General features: G+C 39.9%; 1 protein-coding gene across 4 annotated transcripts in view; it reads left to right on the top strand.

Annotated features, from left to right (window-relative positions):
• The window catches only part of LRCH1 (leucine rich repeats and calponin homology domain containing 1), a 252465-nt gene that overhangs the window by 193959 nt on the left and 44186 nt on the right, over positions 1-14320 (top strand). For 3 of the 4 annotated variants that reach the window (XM_049853153.1, XM_049853155.1, XM_049853154.1), the window contains exon 16: positions 10111-10220. In XM_049853153.1, coding sequence (XP_049709110.1) covers positions 10111-10220 — 110 coding nt within the window. Of the gene's footprint in view, positions 1-792; positions 898-10110; positions 10221-14320 lie in introns of all 4 variants that reach the window. The other variant, XM_049853156.1, reaches the window with a different exon arrangement.

Raw genomic sequence — 14320 nt, 5'->3', positions numbered from 1 at the left:
ATTCTATTAGGTATCTCCTGAACACATGAAATTATTATATTTAATCCAATAAAAAGATGTTACCATTTTCATAAATGACCAGCTCAAAAGTGCTTGAAATTGATTGAACATCTTTTGGTTAATTGGGTCTGTTAAGAAAAAAAAGAACTCTACCAGTGTCAAAATTGTTCTTATATTGACCAGTATCAAAGACAGTATCGAAAGGTCTGTATGTCAAAGGGTTGAGGAAAGAGTTGTCTAGATTCAACTACCAGTAAAGCGTGCCAGGACACTTAAAGATGTCTTTAAAGAGAGATTCTACATTTCCTTGGGGAAAAAATCATGAATGATAAATACTGATTCTGTGATAATTTTATTTCCAGGTAATACACCTGTATTAAGCATTGTCTTACGTAACCAAACTTTTTGTGTGAAACTATTTGCTAAGAGTGTTAATTATTGGAAAGTCTTTGAAAAGGGTATCTCATAGGCCTTTTGCTTTTTATCTACATAATCTATGGGCACTCTTTCTTTCTGCCGATTGACATTTGCACAACTATTATGATTAACAGTTATTAACTGCATGAAGAGTATATGATTGATAAGTACTAATACTCACTTTTATCATTCTTTTTATTCCATGCACCATCTTTCATTCTTCTCCTATATTGTACATTTGAAATTAATCCCATATAAATGAAACCCACTTCATTTCCATGCAACCCTTATGCCATTTGTGCAATGCTGCTGCCCTTTTGGTTTGTCCTGGTCCTTGTGCAACTGTACGTGGACTGGCTCTCTGGCTACCTGCAGACCCAGGCCTCACTCTTCCTCCTATCTCCTTCAACAAACTTACACAGGCACAAACATGGGACAGCTCTAGCTACAGCGTTCCATCTGAAGGAGACAGTGACAATGGTAGGTGGCTTTGTACGTATCCTTCAATTTGCTCATTAATCAGCCAGTGGATAGACTGAACGCTGGTTTCTGTGCGGCTGAAGATGGAGTATGTTCAGCTGCGTGCTTGGTGCAGGAGATCCTGAGTAGGGTCCAGAAAAGTGCATGTGGGCTGCTCTTTAGCAGTTTTTCATACTTGACCTATTATCTTGAATATTCTGAATTCTGGGGAGGAATTGGAAATGATTTCTGCTCTATCTTTTCTGCTAGGGTTGTTTGGTTTGTTGCTTGTTTTCAGAGATTTGGGGTTTGTGTATTTGGGTGATCTCTGCTTGCTCCTGCACCTGAACTAAATGCATTTAGAATTTGATCTTTTAGTCTCTATGCCTACCATGTAAGACTTTTCAGGTAATTAAAAGGCACCTTGTCTGATCCTAGAATGTTGTACTGAAAATAATGTTACGCATCGGGGCAAATTTAAAAGGGGAAATTACTTGTCTTCTCTTCTTTTTTTTCAGACATTATTTGCACATTTTGACTTTTGTTACTTTCTTGAGTGTAAGTTCATCTATATTCAAGATTTTTGGCCTGAGATTCAAATGTGCAAAGAACACCTAGCCAGAATTAATATGGATATCTTTTAAACTGTGCCATTAAGTATCTTAAGTAGCCTAAGAGATTAAAATAAATATAATTTTTTTGATCTAATACCACATATATGTTAATCTCCATTCTAGTCTAATGCTAGTTTAGATTTTAAACATTTTACTTCAAAATACAAAGTGCCAGAAGTAATGTTAAATGGTGCGGAGTGTGGTTATTGGGACAAGAAGTGAATGTGAGGTATAACCACAATGCAGATACAATGGGAAGATACGGTCTCTGGTAATATTTTTTATCTGAATATGTCATGTGTACCAGTTGCCATCAAGTCGATTCCAACTCATAGTGACCCTACAGGACAGAGTAGAACTGCCCAACAGGGTTGCCAAGGAACAGCTGGTGAATTCCAACTGCCAAGGTTTTTGGTTAGCAGCCGAGCTCTCAACCACTGCACCACCAGCGCTCCGTGTCATATGTAATACATAGGAAATAGACACTTTAAAAACTTGCTGTGATTCCTGGTCAAAATTCAACCAAAAATGCTGATCCAATTTCCTTATGTAAAAGGATAATGTATACTTTGGAAGGTCAATTATAAAAGGAAATTTAATATATGTATATACTTCTACATTTTTTAACTGAAAAATAAATATGATTGAAAACAGCAATAACAGTGACGCAAAAAGCCTCTCCTTATATCATCTTATTTTAAATTCTGAAAGTTGAAGAGGGGCTAAACGGAAACTTTGTTGATCAACTTTTCCTTTCCATAAAAATAAAAAGAAAGGGGGAGGCATTTTTGTTTTTTGGAAAGCTTGGCTATTTCTGGGTCTGGGATGTTGTTTAAGGAAGTAAAGGCTGGAGTGAAAGATTTATGTGTGATTTGGTATTTCCTTAGGCATAATATCTGAAACTTAAAAGACTTTCTTTTAAGCTGGGAAAGGACTAGACATCTTATGTAGAAACAGATTTTTATCTTTATAGATTAACCAAGGAAACCCTGGTGGCGTACTGGTTAAGGGCTACGGCTGCTAACCAAAAGGTCAGCAGTTCAAATCTATCAGGCACTCCTTGGAAACGGTGGGACAGCTCTGCTCCGTCCTATAGGGTCGCTATGAGTCAGAATCAACACGACGGCAACTTTCAGATGTCTGATCTTTACTGTGCCGACATTTATCCTACAGATGTTTATTGAGGACACGATGGACAAACTACTAATCCAAGTCTGCCTTCTTTTTATTAAAACCCTAAGATATCCCTGGAAAATAATCATTGTGAAATCTTTCTAAAAATAAAATAACCTTGCCATACTTTTTGGGTGTTTTTTCTAGGAGTGAAAATTCCAGGAACTGACGTACAGCTATTACGCTGCATCACAGTAATAATCGAGGGATTGTTTTCCACATTCTGGGGCCCAGTCCATCATGTCCGATGTTTGGTGGTTGTCGTTTTTCCCTATTTTGATTTTTTTTTCCCTATAATACGCCCTGGGCAGCAGGTAGTTTTTGGCTTAGGAATGTTCTTTACAACTACTTGTGTAGCTTTCCAGATCTGATTTTTCATGTCCATCTTCATTCTCTCTGGGCTACATTTTGCGTTGTGATTTGAATACTTTTTTAAAAATTACAGTTGTCGTTGTTACTTGTCTTCAAGTTGACTGCGACTCATGGCAACACCATGTACAAGAGAACAATCCGTTGCCAGGTCCTGTGCCACCTTCATATCGTTGGTTTGTCTTAGCCCATTGTTACAGCTATTGCATCAGTCCATCTCATTAAGGGTTTCCCTCATTTTTGCAGACTGTCGACTTTTATCAAAAACATGACACTCTTCTCTAGCAAATCATCTTTCCTGATGACATCTGGCACTATATCGGACAATGTTCTGTGGTGATCCGTAGAGTTTTCATTGGCTCCTTTTCAGAAGTAGATCACCAGCCCTTTCTTCCTAGAGTATCTTAGTCTGGAAGCTCTGCTGAAACCTGTCTGACATGAATGACCCTGCTGGTATGTGAAATATTGGTGGCATAGCTTCCGGCATTATAGCAACACGGAAACCACCACAGTACTGCAAACTGACAGCTGCGCTGTGTGTATCCACAGATACGAGGGCTAGCGTTGCAAGAGGAATGTTGTTACCTATTTCTCTTAAGCAGGAGATCCTACTCAATATCTATCTGGCAATTCAAAGCTAATTACCACATCAGTTTTCTTTCCTTATATTTTTTCCATTATCCAATAGCCACAGTTACCTCTTAAACCCAGTGCCATCGAGTCGGTTCCGACTCATAGCGACCCTATAGGATAGAGCAGAACTGCCCCGTAGAGTTTCCAAGGAGCACCTGGCAGGTTTGAACTGCTGACCCTTTGGTTAGCAGCCATAGCTCTTAACCACTACGCCACCAGGGTTTCCACAGTTACCTCTTAACCTTTGTAAATGGACAGCATCTTACTACCAACTCAACCCCACAGAATGTAACTTGCCTTCCATTGATATTTTTTTAATTCTTTGCTATTTTTGGAGCCCTGGTGGCATAGTGGTTCAGAGCTACGGATGCAAGCCAAAAGGTTGGCAGTTCAAATCCACCAGCAACTCCTGGGAAACTTTATGGGGCAGTTCTGCCCTCTCCTGTAGTGTTGCTATGAGTCGGAATTGACTCAACAGCAATGGGTTTGGTTTGGGGTTTTGTTTTTTTTAACTATATTTAGTAAAGTTGGCATTTGTATACCTTGTTTACTGTCTTGCTTTATATTAGCATTTTCCTTTAATTTCAGTTCTTTTTAGTATTTCATTCCAAATATATCTCACTTTAAATTCCACATTTTCTCTAGAACTCATTCTGCAAAGAGATTTTTATGAATGGTAAACTAACTAGAAAGTTCTTGGGAGTTTGAATTCCCACGTCCCCAAAGTTCTGCCTCGTACTGTGGCTGAGAAGCACATGGAAGTGTGGATGTAGGTCTTTCCACCCCTGGGACTGGAGAGGGCACTTCCACCTCAGTTTCTTCTTAACTTGACAAAACGTAACTTCCGCTGTTTCCCTTGCTCTTGTCTTCTCTTCCTGCTCTTCATTTGTCCTTTTCACCTTCACTTTGAAGGTAAGAAATCCTTCCTCTCTTCTTTTGAATAATTTTCACTTTTTCATTTGCCATGAATTGATGAGTACTGATTTACACTGATTTAAAGCTTGTCTTTAAAATATCACCAGAGACTGGACAGACCGGCCTTGGGCCAGTTTCCAGACATTTCACTAACTCATTACAATCATCTTGTACCACAGGTGTATTTTCCCCTGAGGAAACTGAAGATGTGAGAGGTGTTACAGTAGTTCCTAATGCTGGCTTCACATTAGAATCAGCTGGGTGTTTTTAAAACTCTAGGTGCCCCGTCCCTATACCCAGAGATGCTGATTTATTTGTTCTAGCCTAGAGTCTATGGGGCAGTTCTACTCTGTCCTATAGGGTCGCTGTGAGTCGGAATCGACTCAACGGCACTGGGGTGGGGAGAGTCTAGGCACAGAAAAGTTTTTTTTAAAGCTCTTTATGTGATGTTAATGAACAACCAGGGTCGAAAGCCACTGGATTAGGTAAATTGTCCAAGATGACAGAGATGAAGTTTGAACTTTTTGAGGGCGGGGAATGTGTCTAGTTCATTCTTGGATACCAGAAGGGAATGAATGAATGAGCTAGTCAGATTTCTAATTCCCATTAGCCCAGACTGAGAGCCCAGGATATTTTTTTGAAACCAGCATACTGCTGCCCTGAAAAGGGAGGCCAGGAAGCTGACATGCCCTGGAATTTTTGTATGTTAAACGTGACACCCATTACAGGTTCTTAACCTTAAAGGAAGCCACTAAAGAACTCAATCTGGCTGCTAACTGAAAGGTCAGCAGTTTGAATTCACCAGCCGCTCCTTGGAAACCCTATGGGGCAGTTCTACTCTGTCCTATAGGGTCATTATGAGTCGGAATTAACTCAATGGCAATGGATTTGCGTTTGTTTGTTTTTTTTTTTTTGGTTTTTTAGTGGTCTTTTGGAAAACATATTTCCACAGAGAAATCTCTCATTGAGTTAAATTTAGGTCATGAATTTTAATACTGTAGTACTGATGATTTCTGTGTGAAGGGTGGCTTCATGTAATAGTTATAAATAGCATTTCAAGCAATTTTCAGAGCAGTGGACGTTGGTTGCATCGCTGAAAGCTATTCTTACAACAATTAGAGAATTGGTTTCTTGTGCTCATCTTCAAATCACTAGTCAACCAACCAGTTGATGTTGAGTGGATTCCAACTCATGGCAGCCCCACGTGTCAGAGTGGAATTGCGCTCTGTAGGGTTTTCCGTGGCAGTGACCTTTTGGAAGTAGATTGCCAGGTCTTTCTTCCAACATGCCTCTGGGTGGACTCGAATCTCTAACCTTTTGGATAGTAGCTGAGTGTGTAACCCTTTGAGCCACCCAGGGACTCCTCCAAGTATCTACTGAGTGTTTATTATGCGCTAGGCACAGTGCTTGTTATTGTGAATCCAGCTCAGCAAAAGACAGACAAGGCCTTTTCTTTTATGGAACTTTTATTTCAGAGTCTAATGCATTTAGACCTGGAAACGCAGCTTTAAGAAATTTCTCATGAGTGGACAAATTTAGATAACTGATTATCAGGGTAGAATGATCTCTGCAAAGATACTGTCTGAATTGAAACGTCATTGAATGAGGGAGTTTTCGAAGCAGCTGTTTCATGTATTCATCTAACAAGCTTATCCTGCCCAGCACACTGCTTTGTGACAGGGGTGGGTTTGAGAGTGGGGTGGGTGGAGAGCACACACTGGAAACACAGACAGAATGAGAGAGCATATCTATACTGTCAGGTAGAGAGTGATGTGTGTGCTGTAAGAGGCACAGATAACAATTTTGTAAGTTCATAAAAAAAAAAAAAGTTCATAGGAGACAGAAATTACTGCCAGCTCGGGGGTGAGGATGGGGACGAGAGTGGAGGAAGAGGTAGAGATAATGGGAAAACCAGTAGAATCTGACCTGTACCTGCAAGAAAGAAAACTAAACTTGGGGGGGTGGGTTGGGAACAGGTAATAAAATCAGAGCTACTTTTTGATAGCTGTAGTATAATTTATTCTGTCATGTCAGACCTACAAAATAAGATAATCACTGTCATGTTCAGTGTATTTATTAGCCTAAAGGAGTATTTAAATTCTCAAATATTCTAGAAGAGTCATAGGATTATAGTCATGGTTTCCAATAATTTTACGTACGTTTTAAGTGGCCGTGTGGAAACACCACAGTCCAAGTGTGTTTCAACACTTTTTAATTGCTTGACACTTACACAGTGAATACCCAAGCAAGCACTTTTATGTTTAAGGCACAAAGGAACTTAAGATGAAAAGGGAGGCCAGGAAGTTGACATGCAAACACTACTGCAGGATCCTGATACCTCACACAGGGCTCCAACAAGGCATAGGTACTTGAAGGGTGTGCTGTTAAACAAAAGCTCACGATTCATTTAACTTCTTGACATTTTTGTTTTCGGAATGAAACCTGCCAGTAAAAACATATTGAAAATATTAAACAGTCTGTATTAGATAAGACTACCCCCAGAAAAAAAAAAAGCAAAGGAAAATACAACCTCCAAAGAAAATACTAGATTTGTGTAAACAGTGTTGGGGCGCCCCTTGCTGGCTTATGTGTGTATTACTCATTTCTATCCACATTCCTTGGCTTTTTGAGTAAATTTAGTTGACCTCTTCCCTTTTGGAAACTCTGATGGTGTAGTGGTTAAATGCTATGGCCGCTAACCAAAAGGTCGGCAGTCCAAATCCACCAGGTGCTTCTTGAAAACCCTGTGGGGCAGATGTACTCTGTCCTGTAGGTTTGTTGTGAGTCAAAATCGACTTGATGGCAGTGGGTTTTTTTTTTTTTTTCCTTGGGGGTGTGGATTTGTTCTATATTTTACATTTAGGTATACCTTCTGGTGGCTAATCTTAAATGAGTAATTTCTGTGTGGCTTTATATGGTGAAAAAAAGAAAAAATTGCTGTCAAGTCGAGTTCAACCCATGTGTGTCAGAGTGGAACTGTGCTCTTTAGGGTTTTCAATGGCTGCTTTTTTGGCAGTGGATTGCCAGACCTTTCTTTCAAGGCACCCCTGGGTAGATTCAGACTACCAACCTGTCGCTTAGTAGGTGAACACTTAAGTGTTTGCGCTACCCAGGAACTCCTTCTGGTATAAAAGCAAGTTTAACATATTCTTCAGTTTCTTCCATGCTTCTTAATTTGTCCGACTTTACCTTACTTCCCAGTTTTCCTCTGCTGGCCTTACTTGAAGCAATCGGTCTCACTTCCTCTGGGGTCCAGCTTTTTTGGGCCTTGATGGCAGCCCTTCTGAGACATGCCTTTGACTCTCTTTGCCTGTGACATCCCGGAGTGGGTCTGCAGCAGAGGCCCTGCCCGCAGACTGACTCCTGCTTGAGGCTCTAGAAGGCATTAAAACGCATTAGATCATTCTCTTTCTCCATTTGCTTGGTCTTAACTGTAAGTCTGGGGTTTATTCTGTTGCTTCAACTTTGTAGTCTTCCATAGAGCATCAGAATGCTGATTTCAATATGCTAGAACCAATATGGAGCCCTGGTGGTACAGTGGTTAAGAGCTCGGCTGCTAACCAAAAGGTCAACAGTTTGAGCCCACCAGCTGCTCTTTGGAAACCCACTAGAGCAGCTTTACTCTGTCCTGTAGGGTTGTTATGAGTCAGAATCGACTGGACGGCAACTGGTTTGGTTTTGGCTTTGATTAGAACCAATTGGGAAAGAAAATACTGAAATGGGAGAGATATACTACAAGTCACTTAGTAAGGTGGTTTGGCTCAGAGGTACAAACTGAGATTAAAATGTCGTAATTGGGTGAGGATAATTGATTATATGGTGTGGACTCAAATCTTTTTCCTCAAAGAATTATATTTGTAAACCAGATTTAATGTTTGAGCACCCAGTAAATGGAAGAAGTCTCCAAAGAGCCACATTAAGACACGTTCATCAGGATAGAATCAACATCACCTCCTCCTCCTAGTCTACATTTCCTAAATTGTGGTGATTGACACTGTTAGAATTGCAGTATGCCAGGGCATCTTTCTATTTGGTTTTGATCTCTAAAACTGGAGTCCTTTGCCTAAAATTTTTTGTAGAACTTTTCCTACTTCCCCCAACACACACCCAGGCTTAAAGTCCACAGGACAGAGGAACCAAAAACCAAATATGGCTCAGAACAGCTCCTCCACCCCATCTTGTGTGTATAGGAAGTCGACAGCTTTAATAGGTTAAAAACTTCAAGGAAGATAAAAATTCAAGTTTAAATCAACCCTGGGGCTTGTGTCTTGGTAAAAATTAAGACCCTTGCTATAAAATATTGTGTATCTTCTTTATTAGTCTTTAAGATATGTTATCCTGCGGGTGGGGGATCCTTCACCGGCTTAGAAGCATCCATCTTCTCTGGGGCAGGAGGCTTACTCTGCTATTACTTCCTGTTCTCGTAGTTTTAAGAATCTGGAGCCAATGATGATCTCTTAAACTGCCTCTGATCTTGCCAGCCTTTCTAAAGAAGAGTCCGTGCTCACCTCTAGAAGACTTAACTTTTTGAATACACTGTCAGTAACATGATAGAAGGCAGGATTTTTCCACTCCGCACTTAAAAATGCAATACTGGCTATCGTTACTCAGCTCTTAACCTGGAATGTGAAAAAGTCATGCCAACAAAGGCATTAACCTGTGCGTATTTTTAACACGTGGAGAATTGTAGCATCTTCTTACATAAAACAAATTATCTGAATTTAATGAAAGGGTTGTGAAATGTGCAATAGAAATGAAAACTTAAAATGAAAGCAATGGGGAAGTGAGAGGAGGGACAGCCTTCAGAGAAGGGGCCTGGGACAGTTCCAGTGATCACCCAAACCCTGCCCTGGATCCAGCTTATTATCACCAAAAAAACACAGCTAGTTGGTCTATACAATCAGGATAACTTAAATATACCAAAAAAACCCATTGCTATCAAATCTATTCCAACTCATAGCGACCCTATAGGACAGAGTAGGACTGCTCCAGAGGGTTTCCAAGGAGCAGCTGGTGGATTTGAACTGCCAGCTTTCTGTTTAGCAGCCTGAGCTCTTAACCACTGTGCCACCAGAGCTCCTAAATTAAATATTGCATAACTGAAATACAGGTAACTTAAAATATAGTCTTCTTTAAAAGCCAGTTGTTTTTGAGTCGATTCCGACTCATGGCAGCCCCATGTGTCTCAGAGTAGAGCTGCTCCATAGGGTTTTCAGTGGCTGATCTTTCAGATGTAGATCGCCAGGACTTTTTTCCAAGGTGCCTCTGGGTGGATTTGAACCCCCCACCTTTTCGTTAGCAGTCAGGTGCGTTAATCAGTTAATCATTTGCACCATTCAGGGACTTCATAGTCTCCTTTAGAATACTCTAATCAAGCTTTCCTTCTCAGGTAGGAATGTCTTTGTTTCCACGAAGTGGTGAGTGAATTATTTGGGATGAATAAAGAAACTGTTTCATTTAAATATGAGTAGCCACATATGGCGACCTGTAGAAGGTGCTACATAAAGCCTCTTTTTTCTTTATATTACAGTATTTCTAAGACCTCAGAGAAATTTGGAATCTATAGACCCACAGTTTACAATTCGGAGGAAAATGGAACAGATGAGAGAAGAAAAAGAACTGGTGGAACAACTCCGTGAGGTACCCAAGAAATTCTGTATAACTGAATAATAATTTTCAAAATTGAAGCAGCAGTCTATTTTTTTAAATAGACTTTGAAGCATTGCATACAGACCCAGTTTCAGGTCACTTACTGATTGGATGGTATTGGGCAAGTCACTTCTCATCTCTGAGTTTCAGTCCCTTCATCTGTTAAAACATAGTTCCAGTCTACCTAGAGCGGTTTTGTGAGGAATGTATGAGATTATGTAAGTGAAATACTTAATAACCAAAACCAAGTCCATTGCCTTCCAGTTCATTCTGAAGGATAGTGAAAACCCAATACATATGTATAAATGCTAGCATCATTTCAGGTCATTTATGCTTTAAAGTAGTGCACTGTCATTTACTTGTTGTTGTTAGATATCATTGAGTCAATTTTCGACTCATAGCGACCCCCATAGGGTTTTCTTTATGGGAACAGACGGCTAGGTCTTTCTCCTACAGAGTGGCTGGGTGGGTTCAAACTGCCGACCTTCCGGTTAGCAGTCGCACAATTAATCGTTGCTGCACCAGGGGCTCCATGTTGTTTGTTTACCTAGTAATAATATTCCATTAGTTTATAACAATTTTCAGTTATCCTTACTTTGTACCCCAGGTGAGTCAGAGCTTTTTAATCAGTCACATAATAGGCAAACCATGTGAGCTCCAACCAAGAGTGATATCCTGTGGTGGATGGCCTGGAAATTTTTAAGCTTGGTGACAGCAGAGACAATGTCTTATTCCTGTTGAATTTTCAGTCACAGCACAGCTCTGGTGGGCATCTAGTTGGGATTTGTCTGTCCTCATGACCTTTGTATCTAGTTAGGAAGGTCATATATAAATACATGAAAGGTCAGATAACAGTACAAGGTTGAATCGCCAAGGAAGAAGACATTGGTATTAATTATTAAAGGCAGCACATTATGAATTGCTACATAAGCTCTTTAAGTTCAAAGAGAGGTACCATCGCCATGAACTAGAAGAATATAAAAACCTTCTTGGAGGGGGTTGGCTTATGCTAAATCTTCACATTTCACAAGCCAGTGTTATTGAGGGCTACTGTGAACCAGGCAGTATTTTAGGTGATGGGCAGGGAGAGGGGATATAGGAGAGAACAAGAAAGTCCCTGTTCTTAGGAAGCATATAGTCTATTGGGAAGAAACAATAAATAACAAGGAAAAATGTTAATATACTTATTTCAGACAAAGAGAAATGTTAATATAACTATTTCAGACAGCAATGAGTTCTGTAAATGAGCAATGCATCCTATAAATAAAACTAAATAAAAAATGATTAAAAATAAAGTAAAATATGATAGACCAGCATCTTTATGGTTGCAAATGATACTTTATACAGCAAAACCTGTGAAAGCTGAAGCCTGTGTAAGGCAGAAACCTGTCAGAGAAGGAAAACGCAAATATTTTCCACTAGAGAGTGATAGAAACGTGGTAAGACTGCACCCTGTTAAAGGTGGAAAACTTGCAAGACCCAGAAAAACAAGGCAGTCCCATTGAGTTTTGGCTCTCACAGGTTGCACCATATTGCCCTCTATTTAGTGGAAGATATTTGAGTTTTCCTTCTTTGACACGTTTCTGCCTTATACAGGTTCCAGCTTTCACAGATTTTACTGCAGAAAAGTATAGAATGATCATTATGTGACACTGTTACATGCACTGATTTTCACGTGCTTCCTTTATTGCAAACCACCAAATTAAGTCCTTCCTTCTTAGGACTTAATTATCTGTTTAAAAGGACCTTCTGTTGCAAAACAGAAACTTTTATTTGAAACTTTAAAAACTGGTTTCTCTACTTCCTCTTCCAGGAAGATGGGATAAACATACTTTTCCCTAATCCTCCCACTAAATACAATAATTAAAAAAAAAAGCCTATGTGATATGTATAAAGCAAGCATAAGAAAACTCTGGAAGTAGAGAAATAAGGCAGACTGCCTAGGGACCTCAGGACTCAAGGAATGATGCGGCGCTAAGTTCCTTGGGTTTTCTTTCAGCTTCATATATTCCAGACATAGAGCAAATGAAGCTGCAACTGAGAAACACCAACCCAAAACGAATACCAAACCCACTGCTGTCAAGTTGATTCTGATGCATATCGACCCTAAAGGACAAAGTAGAACTCCGCCATAAGGGTCCTGAGGTTATAAATCTTTTACAGAAGCAGACTGCCACATCTTTCTCCTGAAGAGTGGCAGGTAGGGTTTGAACTGCCAACCTTTGAGTTAGCAGCTGAGTGCTTAATCTCTGTGCCACCAGGGCTCTTGAAACACCAGCAGATGCAGACCAAAAAAAAAAAGCCCCAAGAAAAGTCTACTCTCTCTAGACTTAGCAAGCTGCTCATCAAGTCAGAAAACTTTTAATCCATAACTGCTTTACTCCAGCCAGTCATCACAGAAAAAAACTATGGCCCCACCCCAGCTTACCAGCAAAGGCTGAGTGGCGAACTTAGACTTCTTCCCTCACGAGAATGTAACAAGGACCCCTTCTGCGGTGATGTCAGAGATTGCCAAGTCAGGAGCCAGAAATTTTATCCCCACTGTCCAGTAACAAGCAATCTCCAGCCCTGCCCACAATGGCAGTGGAGACTGTGATGGGACCCTAGATTTCTACTCCCAACCAACAGTAACAAGGCGCTATCTCCTCCCCACTGGGATGGTATCAAAGGAGACCAAAGGAGAGTCAGGACCTTAATCATTGCCCAGCAGTAATGAGGTAGCACCCACCACAGCGTCAGTGGAGAACAGCTGGAACTCTAACCCCCACCCGGTAATAACAAGGAGCCTCTCTCTCAGGGCCCAGTAGAAGCTGAGTGTGAAACTTGGACTTGTACCTCCACCTGGCAGTAACAAGGAAGTGCCCCTCTTCCCTTAGAAGTGGTGTCCAAAAGAAGCCACCTAAATTGGAAGGTTTAAATAAGATCCAGAGTCTCATAATGTGATATGGAAATATTAGGGTTTCAGATGAAAATCGCTCATCATACTGAGAACCAGGAAGATCTCAACTTGAATGAGAAAAATCAACCATTAAATGCCAATGTCAAGATAGAAATGTTAGAATTATCTGAGAGATTTTAAAGCAGCTATGACAAAAGTGCCTCAATGAGCAATTATGAATATGGTTGAACCAATATGAGAATTAGAAAGCCTCAGCAAAGAAATAGAATGTACAGAAGAATAAAATGGAGGTTTTAAAACTGAAACATAGAATAACTGAAATAAAAAGCCAAGAGGATCACCTCAACAACAGAAAGGAGGGGACAAAGGTAAGAATCAGTGAACTGGAAGATACAACAAGAGAAATTACCCACTCAGAACAACAGAGAAAATAGACTGAAAATCAGTGAATGGAGGCTCAGGGGCCTGTGGGACAGTAACATAAGATCTAACATTTGGATCACTGGAATCCCAGAAGGAGAGGAGAAAGAAAAAAGAACTGAAAAGTTCTTAGAGAAATAATGGCTGAAAACTCCAGATTTGGCAAGAGACATAATAAGCCTATAGATTCAAGAAGGTGGGTGGATTTCAAACAGAATAAACTCAAAGAAATCCACACCAAAACACATCATAATCAGACTTCAGAAAACTAAAGACAAAGAAAAAAAAAACCCTGAAAACAACAAGAGGGAAATGAAACCTTACCTATAACGGAAAAACAATTTGAATGAAAGTGAATTTCTTACCGGAAACCATAGAGGTCAGAAAAAAGTGACACAATATTTGTCAAATGCTGAAAGAAACAAACTGTAAACTCAGAATCCTCTCCCTAAAGAAGATATCCTTCAGGTATGAAGGGGAAATCAAGACATTCTCAGATAAAGGAAAACTAAGAGAATATGCCGCCATATACCTGCCCTAAAAGAATGGCTGAAGCAAGGAAGCTCTCTAAAGAAAAAGCAAATGGTAAAAGAAGGAACCTAGGAACATCAGGAAGGAAGGAAGAACACAGTGAACAAAATTATGGGTGAACACAATAGACTTTCCTTCTCGTCTTGAGTTTTTAACTTTATGTTTGATGGTTGAAGCAAAAATTGTAACACTAATGGGGTTCTAAATGTATGTAGAAGAAATATTTTAGACACTTACATTA

This window comes from Elephas maximus, chromosome 14 (assembly GCF_024166365.1).
Source record: "Elephas maximus indicus isolate mEleMax1 chromosome 14, mEleMax1 primary haplotype, whole genome shotgun sequence".
Taxonomy (NCBI): Eukaryota; Metazoa; Chordata; class Mammalia; order Proboscidea; family Elephantidae; genus Elephas; species Elephas maximus.
The sequence above is the reverse complement of the archived record's forward strand: the minus strand, read 5'-3'. Positions and strand labels throughout refer to the sequence as shown.